This window comes from Verticillium nonalfalfae, assembly GCF_003724135.2.
Source record: "Verticillium nonalfalfae strain VnAa140/NRRL 66861 chromosome Unknown scaffold_2, whole genome shotgun sequence".
Lineage (NCBI taxonomy): Eukaryota > Fungi > Ascomycota > Sordariomycetes > Glomerellales > Plectosphaerellaceae > Verticillium > Verticillium nonalfalfae.
Window position 1 is genome coordinate 401,513 of NW_021167227.1, and position 23,235 is coordinate 424,747.

Consider the following 23,235-nt stretch of genomic DNA (forward strand, 5'->3'; position numbering starts at 1 on the left):
CTCAGGCACTGATCTCGTACCTGCGTCAGGCTCGGAAGTCACGGGCCAAATGACTTGAGTGGCGGTGTTGCATTCGCAATTGAGGAGTCAGGTCCGTCATTGTGCGGGAGCTTCCCCCCGCACCTCTACCTGGTCACGATAAAGCCCTTGGCGAACCATCGCCGACTCGGCCGGTTGACTTGACGAACTCGACATCTTCGGAGGGTCGTATGCGGTGAAACCATCACAAACATGGATACAGCGGCAACCGAGAAACCTACGCTTTGTGTTTTTAGCGTTCATGTACGCACCACATGCCCCCTTCAGAGCAACACCAGGATCGCCCTTCGGAGTCGACGATGTCGCTCTGGAGTGGTGTCGGATTGATTTAGCGCCATGCACGAGGGTCCAGGCACCTCGACTACGGGGTTTCTCCCCAGCGCCATCGTGCCATCCACGTACATGTATGTGCGGGAGAGAGAGAGAAGGGGGCGGACTACCGGCATGGAAGGAAGCTCGAGAGCTTGACAGGCCTTCGATTGGAAAAGCTCGTGGCAGTGCGGCCCGCCATGGCAGGTCTGGTGGCGCCAGCCGAATTGTCTGATTGTCATCGCCGTGGGGGCTGGCAGTGCTGAACCCCTGGCAGAGGGCGCGGTTTTTTTTTTCATTCTGCCCAGCATCATTTTAGTCGGCCTCGCCTCATCTCGTTTCGAGGCCGCCACGAAGCTTAACGCGCGTTCCTAATGTCTTGTACAGAACAACGAGCTGCGTTTTGTTGTATAGCATACGCCTGGCTACGTGTGTAATTCCTTTGCGCCATCGCTGAGGAATTCCAAGTGACTGGTCGCCTGATCTCCCGGCACACGCCGGGGATGTGACAACTACGTAGTCCTTGTGTGATCGATATTAATGATCATGGTTTCAGGGACGATGAATCTGGCGAACGCTGCCCGGCTCCAAAGAGGAAACATTCTCCGAAGGGGCGTAGGAGCACACTGCAGCGAGGGGAGGGTACCATGGACCTGGTCTTCGCTTTCGCGAGGAGCCGACCGAAGGCGAGCTAACTTGTGTGATGGGAACGGCTCAAAGAACCGACCGGGATTTGTCAAAAGCCTCCAGCACCCACCAAAAAAGGCAGCCACTGGCCAGAGACAGGTACCACCAAGACACTCAGATTGCGTGTGGCGTGGCCTCTTGCGACGCATTCAGGGTGCCTGACGTTCGGGCCCCGTGTTCATCATGGTCGAAGGGGGCTCTGGATGCTACCGTGTATTGTAGATCATGACCTTACGGATGAATAAGCTTTCGAACGTCGGCACGGTCATGGACAGAACGAAACAAACAGGTTGAGCTCCATCGAGCCCTGTGAGGACATTGCAGTACTCCGATGCGACTCGGAGTGCCCCGAGCTAAGCATGTAGAAAGATGTATGTCATATGAATACATACTTGCAGGCCGAAGTTTCGCGGAGGTTCCACGTCAAGACCCACTTAATTAGACCTACTTATCCAGAAGGTATAAGAAGGCACCTTCTTACCTAGATTCTAATAGCTACTAGAATTAAGCTATAGATTCTAGGCAGTAACTAAGAATTTCAGGTAATAACCCTCTACCTCTTCTTTTTAACGTTAAAATAGGGCAATAGTACTTAACCCGGGATTAACGGATCTAAATCCTAACTCTTTCCTCCTATACCTAACTTTCTACGCGCCTAATTAGTTAACGCCTAGGCCTATCAATCTATTAGGTTCAACGCATTATCTAATTAGGTCGTAAGGACCCCCTACTATGCCCCGGTCGCCCTCCCGTTTTATTAACCGAGGAAACTACGTAATTAATCGAATACGTTACGAGTAGCTTTAAAGGTAGGCGCATAACGTAGGAAGAGCTTATAACTTCCCTTTTTAATAGTAAATATAGGGAATACGCTATCCGTTCTACTCTACAACGTAACGGATTTAGAAGGTACTAGGCTACTAAGAAGCCACCTCTTTCCGAGAGAGCTAAGGCCTTACGCCTATAGTTTATATAAGTAAGAGCCTATTAGACTATTACCGACTAGAGCTAGGTATTATAGACCGACGAGACCTAGGTGATAGGTAGCCTATATAAGAAATAGTAGGTTATACGTAGAATAAGCGAGGCCCTAGAACCGACCTACTTAGTTAGTCGCTTCTAGCGTAAGCAGGGCTAGATATTCTAGGGCTCCTTCTTTAGCGATAAAAAGGGCCCTTACTTATTCTAGGAGAAATAGTAGGGCACTATTACAGCTATAGCCTATTAGGAGCGGGTTATACCCCTAATTAGTTATATTTACTAATAGAATAGGCTCCTACTTATTCAGGATAACGTAAGTCCCTATAAGTAGAAGGCAACGCTAGAACTTCTTTAGTAGGAGTAAATTAAATAGATTAATTAACTACCTTTTAGTCTAGACCTAAACCTAATTAAGTTAGTCTAGAACTAGATTAAGGACTATATTTAGGATAAATAGGGCAGATTTAACGAGAAGCCTACCTAATAAGAACTAAAGAGGTAAGTATAGGAAGCCTGGGAAGCTATTCCTAATTAGTTCTTAAAAGGGCAGGTAGAGACTATACCTAATAGGTGCCAGGCGGTCCTAGCAGCTGGCGGAGGCTACACTAAGTACTAGATAGTTCTATATTATAACCCCTGTAACTCGGTACCTGCCCCCACAGCGATACTTACCACACCCGACGGTAGCATTGTGTGCCGACTGCCAATCGGGTCGTACCAGCTTTAGGTTCTTACACCCCGCGGCTGTTTCAAGTTGTCGTCGGATGTTTGCGACTTGTAGCCCGTCACCCTCTCGACCCTCTCAGTGGTTACCCAAAAGCAGTTATCAGGCAATGGGTGGCTAAGCCAAGCAGACTACGCCCGCAGAAACCCTTGCTACCCAGATATAAGGTTTGCCCCATCACCATTTCTGGAGGAAGTCCTGACTCAATTCGGCACTCAATGCCCGAGCCCCTGTCTAACAGGACGGTACGGCGCCCTGGTCTATTCTTGCGGGGGAGCGAGCACAGAGCCTCGCATCTTGCCGCTCCTCGTCCCGTCATCTGGGACTGGCAAACCTTCACGAGGTCGGGGGCCCCTGCTGCTAAATAAGATTCCATCGTGAGACGGGTTCCCCGGCCAAGATTAGGCTTGCAATCGCTGATGATGGTTAAGCCACCCCGTCTGCATGTTGCCGTTATATATGAAAAGACGTTGGTCCGAAGAACCCGCGTATCCACCCTTACCTACCTAGGTAGATAATCAGATACATATTAACTCTCTCTCTCAACTCGACCTTCATTTCTTTCACCGTTGGCTTTTAGGTCACGAAGATCCTGGCTGGGTACCAGGCCTTGTCGACACAAGAAGCAACCGATTTCGAAATATTCACCCTCACGCAACACGCCATGACTTTCATTGACCCCGAAATCCGGGCTTCGTCCCCTCCAAGCCCAGAGCCGTTTGAGAAGCCGGCAGCTGCATCCCTGCCAGAGGAGCTGCCCGGCACAGTCTTCCTCATCTCTGCTGCTGGCAAAGTCCTCAAGCTTCCCATCCCCTCCGAGTCAACCCGTGATCCTCTCAACTGGACCCCGGCCCGACGCATCGTGGCCTTTAGCGCCCTGATGTTCTACACCGCTGTGTGTTTCTTTGAGAATAAGCTGCCGGCAGCGCTCATGGGAGCCTTCCATCATGAGTTTGATCCAGAGGTGAGTGTTTCATCTCCACAGCTTCTGGTGCCGGCCAGGCTAACAAGAAGCAGGACGGCGGCCACCGGAACGTTGAGTCTCTCAACACACTCGTGGTCATCGCAAACGGCTTCGGGTACCTTGTTTCTATTCCCCTCTCTGCGGCTGTCGGCCGTCGACCAATTCTTCTTGCTACCTGTCTCCTCACTTGTATCTCGACCATATCTGCTGGTCTTACCGAAACTTACATCGGTCTGGCCATCTCGATCTTCTTCCAAGGTCTTGCTGTTGGACAGAACTTTGGTATTGTAAGTCCTTGCCATTGACAGCACTTCCATATATACTCAGATGGCTGACTGTCGATGTATCCAGGGCGTATTGTATATTTTGGACGCTACATTTGTCAACGAACGACCCTATGCCATGGCTCTCTACTGGTCAATCACTACCGGCTTGATCAGCATGCTTCTTATTCCTTTGCCATACATCACTGACACAGCCGTCAACTGGAAGCCAGTCTACAGGGTGTGGATTATTCCCTGCGTCGTATCTTTACTTGTCATTTACTTCTTCATCCCGGAAAGCTTTTTTCTTCGCCCCGCTGTTGCCATGGATGGTCGCATCCTCACACAGAGCTCCTCAGAAACCGTCCGCATCTACGACAACTGGGAGGATCTTGATGCAGAGGGCAGAGACCCCCACAGAGAGTTGGCCGACGAACCAAAGTCTTCGCTTCGTCGACAGTGCCTCAAGGTTACCAGAGCTATCGGCACGGAGTGGAAAGCCGCCGGCGCCATCTACATGCAAATGCTTCTTTGCTTCTGCAACCCGCTTGTCCTCTGGGTCAGTGTGTTAGGCGCTGCCGTTCTCTGCAATGTGGTCTTCCTCAACCTCACCCAGGTTGTCTTCCTCTCCAAGACTCTCGAGGGCGATGATTTGCGACTCATGAACACTTTCTTCGGCATTAGCGGTGGCATCTCGTCCGTGTTTGCCTACTTTGCCTCCGGCCCTCTCATTGCTCGCTGCACGCGCCTCTTCACAGCTCGCTCGGGCGGTACACGCCAGGCCGAAGTCTACCTCATCGGCTTCATGATCCCCGTCGTCGCCGGCGCCACGAGCATCGGTCTCCACGCGGCTGCTATCACCAACGAGTGGCCCCCCGCGGCGCACTATATCAACTTTGGCCTCGCCAACTTCAGCTTCATCTGCGGCTTTGTCGCCACCATTATCTGGATCACGGAGGCTTTCCCTCCCTGGGCTTCTGCCTCTCTTTCTACTGAGCTCTTTACCCTCACCGTTTTGGCTTCCGTCCTCGCTCTTAACCTTGGCGAGTGGGCCAAGAGCGGCAACATCCTCGGCCCCTGCGCCGTCCTCGTTGCCCTTCTCGTCCTCATGGGCGTTCTCGCCGTGCCTTTGGCCTTCTGGGGCAAAAATGTTCGTCAGTACATTCACGGCAAGTGGAGCCAGAACGAGAAGGGCGCGATCCGCCCGCAGTAAGGGTCTCCGCACAGAGACGAAATAAAATGTTTGATTATCCGTTGCACGTTCATCGCAGGCATATGAATATCGAGACAGGATGAGGGACGCGACTCATGGAACACAGGACTGGAGTACCGGGAGACGGGGCAACGGCACAACCGCTTCTTGTTTCAAACGTGCCCTGCGAGACACAGGACAAATGCAGTCTGTCATACAATCAGACCACGCCAGTCGTTAATTCCCTTAATGTATCATTGAACATAGTAAAACACTTAAACTAAAATAGCATTGTATAGCTTTTGGAAGTCATTCGTGATCAAAATGAACATGCTGAAGTTTTTCGTCGCAGCTACTGAAGATCCCGAGAAGACTATCCAGATGGATGCAAGGCTGGAGAGAATGTTCGTACGCACGGTCTAAAGTCTGGCTACGTCACTACAGCCCATGTAGTGAACCAACTGCTCAACGTAATACGTACGACGTAGTCTTCCTCTTTCAGTTTGCTAGATCCAAAGAAATAAGTCGGCCTGTCTGGACACTTAAACACAGCCTTCCTCGTGTCACTCAGAGTAGCCAGTGATGCCTGTCTGGGGCGCTAATGAAGATTCGCCATGCTGGTAAAGTAACTGGCGTGTACTGCCCTGCTCCTCGGTGACGTTACTTCCCGTAACGCCCTAATCAGTTAATGAGGGCACTGTATGACTATGTGTTGCCAAGATGAAGAAGTGCATACAGTCAACGCTTGACCGAGGTATCTTCAATTAGACAGAACTGAATTGAAAGAGATAAACTTAAACCCTAACGTAATGATGATCGTCAGGACAAAGTACCAAGCGAGTCAGGTTGAAAACGCAAATTAACTGCAACAACGCCTCTGAGCCACCACACCGCGTAGTCACCGCTCAAGCATTTCCTCCCCAAGTGAGCCTGTCTGCTCTATATGCCTTCCATTGCTGCACGCACGTGGCGATATTCCATCCCACAACGATTGCGAGGAGCAGACTATTAGCTGTCAGTCTGATGCTAGTCCGTCAAAACGATGTAGAGTAGCACGGAATGCATACATGTTGCCAATTTGTAGACCGAAGACGATCATCCTCCACGGATCGGCCTCGAAATCGCTGTTTACAGCTCCGGCATGGAAGTTCTTGAGGTCCACAGCAGCCACGAGTCCTGCGGAGATGGAGCTTAGGATGAGGATGAAGATGTCGCCGAACAACAGGCGAACTAATGTCATGGTGGCCAGGATAGAGGGGGCGACCTTACGGCCTCGGCCGTACGCCCAGTAGCCATAAAAGATGATGGAGTTCCACACAACGATGAGAATGGCCTGCAGAGTTAGTGAGCTTTGACTCAGCCCGGATACCTTCTAATAGTCTGCTGTATGGTGGTGACGCACCGTGCTGATGGTTAGCTTGAACTCTACATCGAAGAGGGCGTCGATGTAGATGGACAAGGACATGATCGCAATGCCATTGGCACTGCTGATGGCGCGCACAACGTGCTGCCCCAGATGAATTGGATCTGGCTCCATGATGCGGATGCGGACTCAAATCGGAGTGAATGTTGCTCTGGTTGATGGCACGAATCTGGATTTGGCACGAGGAGGACGTGACCGGCGGCACTGAATTGAGCTGTCCCCTTAAATAAATCACCACTGATCAGGCTCACGCCTCTCATTTTAGAGTCCATCGCTTGCAGCCACGACACAATGCTGTGCAGTCAGCCTTTCGCAGCCCATTCGTTCAAACCCGACTACAAGACGCCCTGCCAGGGGTCTCAGGGTCTGCAGGGCTGGTCTTGAATCAGCCTTGGCCAATGGCTGTGCCGGGCAGACCGGAGGCCGTCGAGAAAAGGCGAGACCCCTGTCAGGCACCAACGCTCAGGGTATCCTCATTGAGGATCGCGGGGTTTCGAATTTGGATGCGAATCTTGCACCGCGAAAACCTACTACTGACTTCTTTCTATCATTTCTAGTGTCTCAGAAGCGAATTTCGAGTAGTACAACTCATACGTGATGATGAGGAGAGTAAAGCGCGCGCCTTGCTTCCCAAGCTCAACATGGGGCGCCAAATTGGCGGCAAGTCAAGAGCTACAGCTCTTGAGAATCTCAAGAGGCCATCAATCCGCAATCGGCACGATGTTACACCGCTGCTGACCATAACCTGCAGCAAGGGTATTATTCAGTACCAAGATTAGCAAGCATCTGGTGGTCTGCTGGACACACTGTCCCGGTAACAGTTGATCTTGGTCGTGAAGAACGCTACTACCTCAAGGAGCAAAGCCTACATAGCAGAGCCAGATCTGGCCGTGGGGCTTGATTAGGAGGCCCGGGAATAACATGGTGGTACCCTTTGCTCGTCTTAGCCTCATGAACCCGACATGCGCCGTACTGCTCCCAGCGGATCATCGATGCAGTGAGAGCCTTCATAGCTTGAATCATGACTGGAAATTCAAACTGTTTTCCTGGACGTCACCGTGCCTGACATGTCTCATAGCGCCAATCCCGCTTCGACAAAATCTATCTGTTGGCCAGTAGGCAAGTCTTGGCAACATCCAACTTCTGCATCCTGGGAGCCGGAGATCTCATGAGACCAAACTATGGCATGGGACGCAGAGTTATAAGATGCCTCAACTGAAGGATATGTCTGTTGCGTCTCCTATTGTGAGGCGTCAAACTTGCAGAGTCCGAATCGCCAAATCTTGACTCCCGATTTCTTACTCCGATTTGCTACCCCGCAATCCACAACATAGTTACCCCGCAATCTGAGATTCCACGCACGTCAATTGAGACCTCGCCTCAAATCAACGCCATGAATATGTAAAATTGCTGTTATGTGGGAGCTCTTGACCGAGATCGGCTGGCAACGCAAAGCGAGAGTGCGCAGGGCGCAGGGCGTAGAGGGGCGCTAAGTGTCTACATGCGGTGACTAACTTTCTCTCTTTTTTTCAGGAGGCACCTGGCGAGTCATGGCTAGTTTAGAGGCTTGGAATTATGAGAGGACATATATAAAGGACCACAAGTACCTCTCCTCCACCATCCTCATCCAGAGCATGATCTGGCAGGGCCATCTACCTCTTGACTAATTGAGCGGATAAATCTCGAGCATCAAGATCAATTGTTCATCATGGCGAGACCAGGACGTCTTTCGGTCCGAGGCGACATCCACGCCGAGCCGGCCAGTAGGCCGCCGATGTTGGACGTGGTCTGTGATCTGTGGCATCCCGAGTCCAACCCTGGAGGGTACCTGAGTCTAGGAGTCGCCGAGAACGTGAGTATTTCGTCCGCATGGCGAGGGATCAATGCTCACACAGCGCTTGCAGACATTGATGCACAAGGAGATGATCGAGTACATGAAGAAGACCGTAAGACATCTCCTCCAGGTTCCCTGGCCTCAAGCCATCATGTCGCTCATGCGATCATATAGTTCAACATTGAGAGCCACTTCCTCACCTACGGAGATGGCTTCACCGGCAGCCATCTCCTCCGCGAAGTTGCGGCCAATTTTATCAATGAGCGTTTCCGCCCAGTCAACCCGGTGCTCAAGAAGCATGTTTCCATCACATCGGGTGTGGGCCCGGCCCTGGAGTTGAGCTCGTTCTCGCTTTGCGACCCTGGAGATGGCATTCTACTGGGGCGGCCATACTACGGCACATTTCCTAGTGATATGGGAGCCAGGGCAGGGTATGGTTCCATCTTTGCGCTTCCCGAACATCAGGCGCAGAGCATCAGATTACGAGAGTTGCAGGCTAATGCTAAATCAGGGCGCAAATCGTTGCAGTATCATTCGGGGAAATTGATCCCCTCAGCGAAGAAGCCATCCCCTTTTATGAGCAGGCGCTGCTGGATGCAAAGGAAAGAGGTATCGCCACCAAAGCATTGATCCTCTGCAATCCCCATAACCCACTTGGTGAGTGATGCCCCAGAGAGCCATGCCTCGTACAAAGACACCGTGCTATTGATCTATTGATGAACATGAAGGCTGACAGCTCATCTCTCAGGCCGCTGCTACCCTCGCAGCGTCATTGAAGGTTACATGCGACTTTGCCAGAAGTACAGCCTCCATCTGCTCAGCGACGAGATCTACGCGCTTTCGATTTGGGACAACCCCGACGCGGCCGATGCTCCCGGTTTCACATCAGCCCTGTCGATTGACACGACAAACCTCATCGATTCAGATCTGGTACATGTTCTCTGGGGAATGAGCAAGGTAGAGACTTTCGTAAACTGGCGTCCAGTTTTCAAGCTGACAAAATGGCAGGATTTCGGCTCCAACGGCATCAGATTGGGATGCATCATAAGCACAAACGAGCCATTCCAGCAGGCAGTCGAAGCGAATGCTTACTGGACCTGTCCATCAGCGCTGACGGACCAAGCGACGGCCAGAATCTTAGCTGATACAGCCTTTGTCGACTCCTACGTCGCAACGAACCAGGCACGCCTTGCGGCTAGCTATGCCGTCACCACCCGCTTTCTGAGGGAAAATGATGTTCCCTACGAGAAGGGCGGCAATGCCGGCTTCTTCGTGTGGATCGACCTGTTCGCGTGGATGAAGAAGAACGTCGAGATCAAATTGCCGGAGGCGGAGCTGTGGGCTCTGGAGGCCCAGCTGCAGGAGACCTTGCTGAAGAACCGTGTTTTTCTGGCTTGCGGTAAAGCGTTTGGCAGCGACGTGGCTGGGCGCTTCCGCATTGTCTTTGCACATGAGAAGGAGTATTTGGAGGAGGGACTCACGAGGATGTTGAACACAGTTCAGTCTTTCAGCCAGGGCTTACAGAATAAGTAGCAAAAGGCTCCTGTTGATGATTGTTTATAGACCTTTCCCGAGCCTGACGTCAAGGAGAAGCCTGGCGCGTCCTATGATCAGCGAACTTGCATAGACCTGCCACAGAGCCCGAGATCTCGTAACTGGCGTCTAGCCATGCGAAACCTCTCACTGATGAAACCAAGAGCAGTCCAGAAACCACAAAGGCTACATCGTTAAAGATCATCACGACGCATCAAACGCAAACTAGGCCCAAGTCCTTATTTTTACGCCCGAGACGCCCTCTTTACACAAAAGAACAAGAGTAAACTATATCAAAGAGTAGAGAACGTAAGAACCTGACACGATACAGGCAGCGTCGTTATGACCTCCTCACACAAGTAAGCGTTCATCATTGAGGCATAGCTAATCCCAAGTACGGTATGCGTTGTATATACAAGCACTCCATGTCAACGCAAAGAGCGGAATTCTCACCTGCAGCGCGTCACATTCGGCCGAAAGGACGCGGCGCAATCAAAGCTGCGCGCATCGTTCGGGTCTGACGCGCCGTCGTACCGCGGGACCAGCGGATACGGACAGATGATTCTCTCAGCCTCCTCGCCGTCGAGGTTCTTCATGGTCCCGCTCAGACGCCCCGGATCCTCAGCCTTCTCAACCCAGGCCACTAGCGCATCCAAGACTTTCCGCGGCGTGGCGCCAGCCTCGCCTTCGCAGTGCCCGACGCCGGGCGCCAGGTAGAACTTGTAGAAGTCGTCCACAAGATCCGCTCCGCCCATGACGGCCTCGACCTGCTCGCGGTACCGGATGGTGTTGTTGATCATGATGAGCTGATCGGCCGTGCCGTGCCAGCTGATGAGCTTTCCGCCGGCGTCCCTGAAAGCAGACAGATCCGGGTTGTTGGACCCGATGATGCTATCGTACGTGCCCGGTGCCACGGCAAAGAGATCGGTCATATCGTCAATAGCCGTGAGAGTCGAGACGTCAAAGTCGACGTCCTTTTCAATAAAGTACTCGATCCAGGAGTCGACGAGTCTGTCCATAGCCTCTGGGATGCCGCTGACAGCGGCTGGAACCAGGCCGAGGTAGTTGATGCCCCAGTCATGACCATCCCACAACTTCCTGCCCCTGCTCGACTTGGGACCCTCGCGAATCATCGTCGCGATCGTTGCATCCTCCTTGGTGATGACTTGAGTCGTCTCGTCCATGCACTTCACCTTCTCGCCAACGAGCGAAGAAGGGTCAAAATGGCAGGCATTCGGGTCCGATATGACCCCGTCTTTGACGCCGTCAAGCGCGTCGCACGCATCGACACTCCCAGCGGTAAACGCCTGCATAGCACAAAAGGTCGGCGTATGGCCGGTGACTCGCATAGCGTGCCGGCCCCAGCCCAAAGCCAAGACGAAGCTAGACCAGTGCAGAGCCGGAGCGTTGGCCAATATGCCATCAAAGTCCTCGGGGTATCGCTGAGCTAGCTCATATCCCTGCCGCCCACCTGTGGAGCAGCCAGTCCAGTATGAGTAAAAGTCGGTGGTCTCGTAGAACCTTGTCGTCACGGCCTTGCCGACGACAGCTACCTCGTGCAGTGCGCGGTGGGCAAAGTTGGTGAGGCGTTCGAGGTCAAGAACTCCTGGCTTGAGGAAGAGAGCCGGATCTGGATTGTTGGCTCCGTCGCCAAAGGCGCTTCCGTCCGTCGCGGCGGCAGCGTAGCCGTCCTTGACGGCTAGGCCCAGTGTGTCGAGGCTGTAACGACCGGCCTGCAGGCCGCCGCCGCCGACTCCCTGGAATCTGCCATTCCATTGCTTCAGGGGAAGCCACACCCAGATGGTGACCTCGTCGTTTGCGCCGGGATGGGTGAGAGTCACATTCACCTCGCAGAAGTCCAGTGGCCCGAGGGTAGTGAGCTTCTGGTTCTCGGCATCCCAAGCCGGCCCGGTGAGGTCCAGGCGAAGTTCAGACTTGACTGATAGGACCTCAGCACCTGGAATTTCAGGAATCGATATGGACTTGCATGCATCGGAAGGCTGGCGCAGATGAAGATTGTGGCCTGCAGTAGGCTGGACGCCTAGGGAAGCCAAAGCTAACAGGGATGAGAGAGGCTGTGAGAGAATCATGGTCGAAGACTATGGGAGGGGTAACGTCTTGTGCATACTGAGATACGAAGCGTCCTTCTGTCGATTGTATCGTGGGCCTCGGTCATTCCCGCTGTCAACCCATCCCCATCGTAGGACTTATAGCATGATCGAATGCCTATCTCTCTCTCAGGATTTCAGGTTTGGATCGCGAGACGTCCGCGATGAACGCGTGCCGGAAAAGAACTTGCTCTATATCCCTCAGGAAACCGATTAATATATCAAAAGGATGCGATCCGCTGCAGGAATATAGTGCGGATGAAACATTCCTGGCCATGGCGGCTCCCTAAGGGATATGTCAGACATGGCGCCCTGCAGATCTCTCTTTTTTGTGGTCAGTCACAGCACGATGCGTCAACGTTAACCCCATCAAGGACGAAGAATGAGAAAATGCAACTTATTCGATGAGCAGAGTAAGCTGAAGGCGTGATGTGTGAGATATCGGAAGCCTAGTCTGAGAAATTGATCGATCATCTTGTCTTGGCGTTGCTACTTGCAGTGACAAATGGCCATGATGTTGGTTCCCGTGTCCGATTCATGTTCGGAGACGACGCTCCGAAGGGAGGATGCCGCCCCGCCAGGCGAACCAGCGCTCAAAGAAAGTCGATGACGCGCCATCTCCGCATGTTGTTTTTAGGCGCAATTGATTAACAGCGTTTGGATGGATGCTACGCTGACCACCAACGGCTCACACGCGACCACATCATGTAAGGTGGCTGCCCATCTTCTATCCATCAGGTGCGTTCTTAAGTTGGCTTCCGGACACCGGGGGTCGACCTCAGCTTCGTTCATTGCATGCACTGATCGTTCTAGAGATGTGTCGTCTGCCTGTCGCCCGTCCTGGGTATGATGGCTCTGACTCTGGGCCAGGAGTTGTCAACGTGGCCGTGGGCTTGAGGTTACAGGTTCAGTTGGTGCCTGCAATCAAGCACGGGTTGGTCCCACCAGGACATTATCCCTCCCAGCTCATCACTAGGCGAATAGATTGGTCATGAGAGGATGAGACCTGTGTTTTGAAGACGTAACCTCCGAGATTGGGACGGATCATCACCGGTGCCGATAACAGGGCCCGGCCCCACATTCGGCACGGAGCGTTCGTGGATCACCACTCCTGAGGCATCAGCCAAATTGTGGTTCTGACTCGGTGATCCTCGGCAATCTTGAGTTGCAGGTCTCGTTCCGAGGCGGTCCCATGCCATGCGTCAAGAAACATATTGGACATGAAGAGTGTCAAGAAATGGCTTCTCCCGAGACCCGAAGATGAGATGCTCGAGCTTGACGCCTGACGGATTTTGTGCCGTTCGTTTCGGATCAGAGACAGTCGGCCTAAACATTCATATACACAACATGTGAAGACATGGATGGGGGGAAAGCGTCCAAGCGCTGCTAGGTGTCGATCACACCTCGGACGACGGTGAGATGGTCGGAGCTGTTGGCTGGCTACGGCCCAGGGAGGTCTTGACTCCTGCCTCCCCGAGCTCCCCGAGGGAGAACGACGATGCAGCAGAATCGAGGCGATGAGGAGATGGAGGGCATTGGATGATGCGTTGTCGGCGATGATCAGCCTGATGTCGTGGCAGCCTGACGAAGGAAGGTCAAGTCGAGCCTGACCGCCTTGGGCGTGAGGCGACGTGGTTGGGCGAGCCTGCCAGCCCGCCAGCCAGTCGGCCAACCATGCAGGCATGCGTTGTCTGGGTTGGGTGGGTTGCGTTGTGTGCGTACGTGCTGCCAGATGCAGGCATTGGATGCATGAACGATATGTATGTTCGAAGCCTCACTCTGCACATCATGTGAAATATGCTCTCGGGTAGACCGAGGTGAGGTGGATAGACGGCAGATGGGCTTCATCTCGCGTTGGGTGGGCGGGTTGGAGGTGGTTGTGGTGGTAGTGGGGGTCCCATGTGAGGGCGAGGGAGAGAGAGAGAGAAGTCAAATGTCAAGAGATGCCGAGTCAAACGTCGGTGTATGAAGATGACTAACAGCGGCCAACGGCGGCGTTAAGTGGTTGCAGCTGCCAGCTGCAGCACGATGGGCGGCGAGATGGGCGGCTAGGCGTTCACGCTAGGAGCGCTAAGACAACCGGGGGTCCAGGGGGTGCGGCTTCAGGGCGTTTTGGGCAGCTCCAGCGGGTTCGGCGGGTTGGAAAAGGCTTGGGTGCCCCGTCCTCGAGGGGGGCTCTAGGCCTCTAGCTGCCAATAACTCTGGTCGGTTCAGGTGATATGGTGGGGCAGACGCTCAGGGTCCCTGTCGTCTTTTCGACAGCTCATTTTGTCACCGAGTGAACGGCGGAACCGCTACACCCAGCAGCAGGACGCCCCCATGATGCGCAAGAAAAAAAAACATCACTGGGGTGCAAACTTCCACGACCCGCCGCCGCTTTCCCTTCCCTCCTGCATCTCTTCTCTCTCAAATCCCTCGCCTTCCTCCCCTCGCAAGCTTTCATAGCAACTGCGTGGTTCATACATTCCTGGTTGGCAATTCCTTCATCTCCTTGCAAACCAAACCACCTCTTGTCCCTCCCTCCTAGCCTTTGGCTTGCCCACACCGCCTCTCCTCCTCTTCCTCCTCCTCCTCCTCCCCCCCCGCACACACGATGGGCAACGTCGTCTCCGCCATCTCTGGCGGCAGCCAGGGCCAGATCGAATCCCGCAAGGCAGAGCTCGAGGACAAGCTCGCCGACCGCGAGTCCACCATCACGGCGCTCGAGAAGGACCTGTCCAAGAAGGAGAAGGAGTACACAACCCTCTCCAGCGAGGCCGAGGACCTGCGCCTCAAGATCAAGGAGCTGTCCGACAAGTCGACCTCGACCGAGCAGGAGACCCAGACCCGCATCGCGAAGCTGCAGTTAGAGCTCGAAGCCACCAACTCCAAGGCCGCCGAGGGCTCCGCCGCCCACGCTTCCGAGCTCGAGGCCGCCACCAAGCAGCTGACCCGCCTCCAGGAGGAGCTCGACAAGCTGCACCTCGACAAGAAGACGCTCGCCGATGACGTCGCCAGCCTCAACAAGCAGCTCGCCTCGGCCAAGGAGGAGCGCGACACCCTCGAGGCCTCGCTCCGTGACGAGATCACCCTGCTCCAGACCCGTCTCGCCGACGCCGAGACGAGCCAGGGCGCCCTGAAGGAGGCCCTCAGCAAGCTCGAGGCCGAGGGCGCCACCTCGTCTAAGACGCTCGGCGAAAGGGACGAGGCCTACAAGGCCCTGCAGCAGGTTCTTGACAAGCTCAAGACCGACACGGACGCCCAGCTCGCCACGTCCAAGCAGGACCTGTCGGCGGCCGAGGACAAGTTCAGCACTCTGCAGAAGACCCACGACACCCACAAGACCGAGTCGGAGACGCAGCTGTCTGCTGCCAAGAAGGACCTCGTAGATGCCAACGACAAGCTGAGTGCCCTGCAAAAGGGCCACGAGACGCTCAAGTCCAGCTCCGAGGCTGACCTCGCCGCCGCCCAGAAGGAGGTTGCCGAGATTCAGGCCAAGCTCAACGCTCTGCAGGAGTCCCAAGGCAAGGCCTCTGCCGATTCCGAGGCTGAGGTCACCGCCACAAAGAAGGAGCTCGCCGAAACCAAGGAGAAGCTTGCTGCCCTCGAGGCATCACAGACTAAGGCCGCGGCCGACTCAGAGGCCGTCGTGGCGGCCACCAAGAAGGAGTTGGCCGAGACGCAAGAGAAGCTCGCTGCCCTGCAAGAGGCTCAGACCAAGGACAAGGCTGCTTCCGCCGAGGAACTCGCCGTTACCAAGAAGGACCTTGCCGACACCCAGCAGAAGCTGGCTGCTCTTCAGGAGTCCCAGGGCAAGGCCTCGGCCGACTCCGAGGCTGCCGTTGCTGCCACCAAGAAGGAGCTTGCCGAGACGCAAGAGAAGCTTGCTGCTCTCGAGGCCTCGCAGTCCAAGGAGAAGTCTGCCTCTGAGGAGCAGCTCGCCGCCACCAAGAAGGAGCTCGTTGACACTCAGAAGAAGCTCACCGACTTGCAAGAGTCTCAGACTCAGGAGAAGTCGGCTGCGGAGGAGGAGCTCGCGTCCGCGAAGAAGGAGCTCGCTGCCACACAGGAGAAGCTCGCCGCTCTTGAGGCCTCCCAGTCCAAGGACAAGGCCTCTGCCGACAGTGAACTCGCTGCCGCCAAGAAGAGTCTGGCCGAGTCTGACGAGAAGTACACGACCCTGCAGGCCGCCCATGACAAGGCTCAGGCCTACTCGGCTGGTGAGTCTACCCAGGCCAAGAAGGACCTGGCCGACCTCCAGGCCAAGTTTGCCGAGCTCGAGAAGACCAACGAATCTCTAAAGAAGAATTCTACTTCCGAGCTCGAGGCCGCCAAGAAGGACTCCGCCACCTGGCAGGAGAAGGCCGAGAAGTCCGAGGCGTCCCAGAACACCCTTACCAAGGATCTGGAGGCTGCCAAGAAGGATCTCGCCTCTACCCAGGATCAGAGCAAGGCCGCCGAGGCCAAGCACGAGTCGGAGCTGCAGAAGGCGCGCGACGAGGCCACTAAGGCCGGTGCCAGCGTCGAGGGCGAGACCAAGAAGCTCAAGGAGGCCCACGAGGCTGAGCTGAAGAAGGTTCGTGACGAGGCTGAGAAGGCCGCCAAGGCCAGCTCAGACAAGGCTACTGCCGACGCTGAGGCTGCGAAGAAGCAGCTGGCGGAAGAGCAGGAGAAGGCTGCCAAGGCTGCTGCCGAGCTCGAGAGCAAGCTTAAGGCTGCCACCACGGAGCAGGAGAAGGCTTCCAAGGCCGCTGCTGAGCTCGAGGCCAAGCTGAAGGCGTCTGATGAGGAGAAGGAGAAGGCCACCAAGGCTATTTCCGAGCTTGAGACCAAGCTCAAGTCTGCGACTGAGGGCCAGGCAAAGGCCACCGGTGAGCTCGAGACCAAGATTCAGGCCCTGCAGAAGGAGCAGGAGGCTGCTGGCGTCAAGGCTAAGGACCTGCAGGAGGAGCACGCCTCCCTGCTGAAGCTTCGCAAGGACGACGAGAGCAAGCTCTCTGCGCTCAAGGAGCAGGCCGAGACTGCCGAGGGTAAGGCGACGAAGGCTGCTAGCGAGGTCGAGTCTCTCCAGGAGGTAAGAGCCCCGAATCCACACGCGTGCTTTCGGTTCCATGCTAATCGTCAACAGGAGAAGAAGGACCTCGAGACCAAGGCATCCGAGGCTGCCGCCGAGACGGAGAAGGCTAAGAAGGCTGAATCTGATCTCAAGGCCCAGCTCGATGTTGCCAAGTCATCCCTGACTGCTGCCCAAGACGACAAGAAGACTCTCGAGTCCAAGACTGCCGACCTCACCTCCGAAGCCGACAAGGCTAAGAAGGCCGAGGCGGAGCTCAAGGAATCCCAGTCCAAGCTCCAGTCCCAGCTCGACGAGGCCAAGGTCAGCCTGACCGCCGCCGAAACCGAGAAGAAGGACCTCGAGTCCAAGACGGCCGACCTCACCGCCTCCGCCGAGAAGGCCAAGAAGGCCGAGGCCGACCTCAAGACCCAGCTTGACGAGTCCAAGGCCGCCCTCGCCGCCGCGGAGAAGGAGACCAAGGCCGCCCTCGACAAGTTCGCCGCCGGCGAGAAGAAGCTCGAGGAGGCCCTCGCCAGCGCCAAGGCCGCCGCTGCCGAGGTCAGCGACAAGAAGACCAACGGCGACGCCAAGTCGTCCGTGTCCGTCGAGGAGAAGCCCGTCGAGGAGGGCGAGGCCGCCGCCACGGCGTGATGCGACACTGTTGAACGTTTGAACGAATTCTCTTTCTAACGGCCCCTTGCTTCATGACAACACACCCCCCCTGCATGAAGATGATGATTTAAATCCCTTGCCCTCACCGGTGAAAAAAAAGAAGAAAAGGTGGGGGAGAAGGGATTTGCATGACTGGCATGGAGCAACGCACTTCTATTCCGATCGATGATACCTATTTGTCGTTTTTTAATCATAATGCGTCTTTGTGGCAGGGGTAGAAACCCCTGCTCTGTTTTCAACTTCTATTGTCCTCTCGTGCCGTGACTGAGATGTGATGCGAATTCGTGATGGACAGGTCTTTTGCGATAACCATACATACCCTTTCCAAAATGAAAGTTGAAACATCCCCCTTTCCTTCACCCAGCCAGATTGCTCGAGCCAGCGAAACACGAGCATGAAACAGGCAAGCCAGGTAGAACTCTGTGATACAACAGTCACGCGTTCAAGCAGCAACAGGGCACAACTTGGACGGATAATCGCATGTAGCATTGAAGACGGCTCGCTCCCTTCATGATGAGAATACACAATGACGCCATTACCACGAGCCTTCCCCCAGAGATGACAAGCATGGCAAGGTTATTTGCCAAGCCCGGAAAAGCCGCTCTTCACCTCCGCCCTGGGCCACTCGAACAACGTGTCCCCGTTGTAGACATCAGCCGTCACGCGACTGATGCGCAGCTCCACGTCCCCGTAAAACTTTTCGCACTCCTTGAGCACCTTGGTGACGAGGTTCCGGCTGAGAGCTGGGTCGTCGGCGTCCCCAAAGTGTTTCTCGACACGCTTTCGCAGCGTCTCGATGCCCTTACGGACCTCCTTCGCGTCGTAGTTGCCGACGACCTTGTTGAAGACGCCCCTGGAGTTAGAAGGCTGGGCAGCGATGCTGGTGCCCGGCTTGCCGGAAGCGAGCTGCGCCTCAATGTTCTCGAGGTATTCGAGCAGCTTGCCGAGAGGGCGGCGCATGACGGCACCAATGTAGAGCTGCATATGTTCATCGAGCTCAGCCGTGGCGTTTGCACGCCACTCCTCGAGGACCTCCAGCCCGCGCGCATCCACCTCCTCGAGGAAGTGGTTTGCGTTTTCAATGAGCAGGATATGGAAGTTGAGTGCTTCTTTATCCTCCGAATCAGCCGAGGCGCCCGTGTTGACGGCAACGGCGGGGTTCTCTCTGGCGATGATCTTGAGCGAGTCAAACATGGATTTGAGTATGCGGTCATACTCGCGATCGACAGTGCCGCGAATGTTGAGGTTCTTGTCAACTCCGTTAAGAATGTTCTCCACGGCGCTGGAGAAATTGGGGAAGATGCGGATGAACGAGATGACGCCCTTTCGCTTATTGATCTTGACTTTGGTTTCCTCGATTGCGCGAATCTGCTCATCGACAAACTTCTTGAACCGGCTTTCGAGTGTGCTATGTAGCTTTTGGAGAAGTGTATTAAGGAAGTCCTGGTTGGTCTGAGAAATTTCAGCCATTTTACGCTCCATAGCAGCGAGCACGCCAACGCCTTGGCTATAAGATGGTTAGCCGACGTTTGCAGAGAAGCAAAAAGAATAGGGGCACATACAGGTTATCTACCGTCAGGACCCATTGAACAAGTCCTGACAGTTCATTCTCCATGAACACGAAGATGACCTCCATAGCCTTGGTAACTCTGCGGGCAAGATCTCGATCAGGCTCCATGAGGCGATGCCTCCTCAAATCACCACCCTGCCGGTCCCTCGGCCTGAAAGCGGCAACAGCGTCCGGGAAGTCTGACTGGTCCAGAGTCGTTGCGTGAAAGAAATCCACGATGAAGTTCTGTTCCATCTCGACCAGGGGCAAAATATCGTCTAGGACGGAGCCAAATGTCTCGTAAGGCAGACTTTGGCCTTCGCTTGACTTGAGATTTGATCTGCTGCCGTCGAGAGGGCTGCGAAGGGATTTGGCCAAAGTCTGACTACGCTTGACCGTTAATTTCCTTGCAGTCGTGGCGATGCCTTCTTCCTTCTTTTCGGCATGTGACGTGAACAGTAATTCAGAAGTCTCGTCGGACGACATTTTGCGGGCGTTCTTCTTCCATGCCGTCATGATTTGCTGGAATTCGCGTTTGTAGACGGGATGGTTCAAGTCCTGATACAGCTGCAGCAGACGGTCCCAATTCTTAAGATCGACGTCTCTGGCATACAGGATCAGGGGACTGTACTTCCAAAGGAGGTCTCTGCCGGCATCGTGGTGGTGCGAGTCAACCTTTCGTGACAGTGCTTCTCCGAGCTGGCGGCTCGTCTCGCTTGTTGCCTCTTGGAATTGCCGCGCCATGTATTCGACAAGGCGTCGCATGAATAGAGAGCTCTCTTGCATGTACATCTGCTTCTTCTCCTGGACGATGCGCATTTTACCATAGTCACTGTTGTCGAGACCAAGTGACTGATCATTATCGATGCCGCCGTCGTTGCTTTTTCTTGACTGGTCACCACCTAATGTCGGGTCAATCTTCATCATAGCTTTGTAGAGCGTGACGAGAGCGCGCTCAATATCCTCGAGGCCGTTGAGGTTCTCAAGAGGTGCTCCTCGAAGGGCGCCAAGATCGTTCGATGTGATGGCCGTGGTCTCCAGCAACGACTCTAGCTCTTTTCTCAAGGTCTTCTGGTTGGCAGTCTGAACCTGCAGACCTTGCCCCTGTGCCTCAATGTATGCGATATCATCCGACAACGTCTGCTCCGGTTAGCCATGCAGCATGTTATAAGGGTCGCTTACAGTTGTCAACTTACTGACAGCTCAACGCTGTAAAGTGTCAGAAGATTGTCCAGCTCTTCGCACTCGGCAATGGCGGTATCGATACCGCCCTTGATACCATCGACTCGATCATCGTCCTCCTTAAAACGTGCCAGCCATCCACCGGCTTGAGCCTTGTTGAGCTCACGATCGACGTCAATTCTCAATTCATCCATGTGTCGTGAACGCATTTGCTGACCCGGAACCCAGCCGAAAAAGTCGAGCCACTTCGTGAATTCACTGCTTTTGTTGTTCATTATTGATGGGTCGACACCCAGCGTCGCCAGATACCTGGCATCGTTCCCAGCAACGACAAATTTTCGAGGGTCATCCTTGCGCATAGCATCGTCGGTCTTCACAGCCTCAATTTCAGCCGGCTTGACCTCTTTGATTGAGGGCTGCAGGCTTGCAGGGCGACTCGAGTTGGGCACAGTGATCTTGACCTCTGGCAACGGAGGTACTGCGTCAGCGGCTGGAGTGGGCTCGGCAACCTGCGTCTTGTCGGCATCGGAGGATTTTGGTCGTGGAGGCGGCTGAAAGACGCCTGTGATTCCGTCGGACCCGTCCTCGCTTGGTTTGGTAGCAGCGAGGCGCAAACGTTCTCCTGCACCACCCGGTCGCGGTTTAAAGGCGTTGGCTGCACTGGCAGCTTTCCAAAACGCGCCTGCAATTTCGCCCTTGGACTTCTTCGATTTGATCATGGGGCCAAGGCCTGGGCGGGACTCCTCGTCATCGACTGCGTTGTCCACTGGAGATGGGTCCGGCGGGGGCTCTGGTACCGCCATAGGAGCAGCACTGGAGACCGTTGATACAGAGCCGTTGCGAGGAGGCTTCAGATCTCCTGGGCCGTCGTTGGACGGCGGGGGTGCAGCTTCTGAAGCTGCTGGTGTGACGGGTCGATCCTTGAATGACCCGGGCGTGACTGGCCGTTCCTTGTACGAATTTGACTCTGACCTTTGCGATATTGAAGGCTTCCTGGGCGACATCCTATCAACGCTTCTAGGAGGAGGGGCGACGGGATCGCGTCGCATGCTTGGGCTCATCAATGGCGCGGGTACCAAATCCTTGTCAGCAATACCCTGGGGCCGCAAAGGATCCATCGGTGGGCGCTTTCGTTCGGGCGGTCTCTCGTCTTGTGTTTGCGGTTGTATTGTTGGCACTTGTTCTGCAGTATCACCGTATCTTCCGAAGGCCCCTGGCCCTGGCTGGCCATTTCTGGATCTTGGCGGCAGGCTAGAGGCATCATCGCTCCTCGTCGCAAAGGACGCAGCGACAGACTCTTGGCTTTTGTTGGCACTGGCAAGTCGGTTGAAGGCTGGTTGGTTTTGCGATATCGACGAGTTGACGCTACCACTCGACGAATTCGTGCCGTTCTGCATATAAGGCGATCGACGGGCGGGAGGCGGCACAGCGGTCTGCTGAAGGGAATAGTTCGATGCAGCAGCAGCATTCGTGGATATCGTTGAAGAGGAGGCTGAAAATCCGCTAACATTGCTGGACACACCTTCTGGCATCGGTGGGCGGCTCGGGCCCTGCTGCTGATCGGAAGTTGTGGGACGCGACGGTGGCTGCCCTGGATTCTGAAGAGGCGGGGGTCGCCCAAGGCCTTGTTGCTGGTCTGAAGTAGTAGGGCGCGACGGTGGCTGTCCTTGATGTTGCTGCGGTGGTGGCGGTCGTCTGCCGCCACCCAGAACCTGATCCAATTCCCGCTGATCAAAGCCCGTCAACTCGGGCGTCCTTCCTCCCGTATACTTCCCAAAGATCTTGATCAAGCTTGCTATGAAGAACTTCTTCTCCTTGTCGGATTGGGCGTTCCAGAAGTAGGGCTTGCCGATAGTCACAGTGAACCCAGTATCGCCTGCCCATTCTCGGTTCTGCGCAGTTGCCGTCGGGCCGGTGAAGGATTCCACGGTGGTCAGGTCGTCGAGGTTCCAGGTCTTGCCGATCGAAAAGGTACCATTCGTGTTCTCCTTCGACTTGTGCATCCGTACGCGGCCAGACTTGCGCACCGCGACAATGATGATTCGTGGTTTCTCTGCATTCTGTCCGCGTGCTTGGGGGGGAGGTGGTGAGGTCGGGTAGGATGAGTATTCGGTGATTCGCACGTGGGTTATGTAGGTTTCGAGGACTGCGGGCGTTAGCTGGACGACAATGGCTGCGGTGCTGGTAGAAACGAGAACGTACGGGAGCCGTCGACATCCTTCTTACTGAAACAGCTCTCAATTATGCGCCGTTTCTCGTCCTCAAACCGCATCGCCCTGGCGTCCATGGTTGCGGTTGACGGCGTTGACGATTGGGGCGACGGGTATGTTGGAGTCGGGGTTCGAGGTCCAGGACGATGGACGTGTCGGCCCCTTTGGCTCTGGAACGAGCTGGAGCTTTGGGTGTTGGTGCATTGGGTTGACGTATCGCGTCGCAGACAGAGTGCATGTCCCTTAGTCAGCAGCCAAACCTCCTTAACACTCTGCGACAAGCACTATCATGACTGCCAGGCCAATGACTCTTGTGCTCAACACCATTCTGGGAGAGAAGAAATGTGCAATCATCCAAAGATGATGCTGTGGTTTTAATTTTCTTAGCATACATGATCCATCCGATACCAATGCGCATCGCCATGCGAGGAGCTCGAGACTTGTATCTTGACTATATCATCTTCACCACCGATTGACAAGTCCTCGCATCAACATGTCAGAACATGCTGTCTAAGGTATCTTACGCAACA

The 23,235-nt window shown here is 54.8% G+C and overlaps 6 protein-coding genes across 6 annotated transcripts; 3 read left to right on the forward strand and 3 right to left on the reverse strand.

Annotated features, from left to right (window-relative positions):
* Window positions 1–3,404: 3,404 nt before the first annotated feature.
* Window positions 3,405–5,180, forward strand: D7B24_003526 (uncharacterized protein; the record flags this gene model as incomplete). Its single annotated transcript, XM_028637715.1, has 3 exons — window positions 3,405–3,704; window positions 3,758–3,991; window positions 4,056–5,180. The coding sequence occupies 3 exons, from the start codon at window positions 3,405–3,407 to the stop codon at window positions 5,178–5,180; spliced, it is 1,659 nt and encodes a 552-aa protein (XP_028499271.1).
* An 884-nt stretch (window positions 5,181–6,064) lies between these two features.
* D7B24_003527 (uncharacterized protein) lies at window positions 6,065–6,696 on the reverse strand (the record flags this gene model as incomplete). Its single annotated transcript, XM_028637716.1, has 3 exons — window positions 6,065–6,164; window positions 6,227–6,492; window positions 6,562–6,696. 3 exons carry the CDS (start codon window positions 6,694–6,696, stop codon window positions 6,065–6,067), a joined length of 501 nt encoding a protein of 166 aa, XP_028499272.1.
* A 1,594-nt stretch (window positions 6,697–8,290) lies between these two features.
* D7B24_003528 (uncharacterized protein) lies at window positions 8,291–9,949 on the forward strand (the record flags this gene model as incomplete). Its single annotated transcript, XM_028637717.1, has 6 exons — window positions 8,291–8,434; window positions 8,487–8,528; window positions 8,591–8,847; window positions 8,928–9,073; window positions 9,165–9,373; window positions 9,425–9,949. The coding sequence occupies 6 exons, from the start codon at window positions 8,291–8,293 to the stop codon at window positions 9,947–9,949; spliced, it is 1,323 nt and encodes a 440-aa protein (XP_028499273.1).
* A 449-nt stretch (window positions 9,950–10,398) lies between these two features.
* D7B24_003529 (uncharacterized protein) lies at window positions 10,399–12,039 on the reverse strand (the record flags this gene model as incomplete). The annotated part of the gene is made up of 1 exon (XM_028637718.1): window positions 10,399–12,039. One exon carries the CDS (start codon window positions 12,037–12,039, stop codon window positions 10,399–10,401), a length of 1,641 nt encoding a protein of 546 aa, XP_028499274.1.
* Window positions 12,040–14,650: 2,611 nt separating this feature from the next.
* D7B24_003530 (uncharacterized protein) lies at window positions 14,651–17,743 on the forward strand (the record flags this gene model as incomplete). The annotated part of the gene is made up of 1 exon (XM_028637719.1): window positions 14,651–17,743. The coding sequence occupies one exon, from the start codon at window positions 14,651–14,653 to the stop codon at window positions 17,741–17,743; it is 3,093 nt and encodes a 1,030-aa protein (XP_028499275.1).
* Window positions 17,744–18,340: 597 nt separating this feature from the next.
* Window positions 18,341–22,782, reverse strand: D7B24_003531 (uncharacterized protein; the record flags this gene model as incomplete). The annotated part of the gene is made up of 4 exons (XM_028637720.1): window positions 18,341–19,271; window positions 19,327–20,453; window positions 20,510–22,641; window positions 22,698–22,782. The coding sequence occupies 4 exons, from the start codon at window positions 22,780–22,782 to the stop codon at window positions 18,341–18,343; spliced, it is 4,275 nt and encodes a 1,424-aa protein (XP_028499276.1).
* Between the last annotated feature and the right edge of the window lie 453 nt (window positions 22,783–23,235).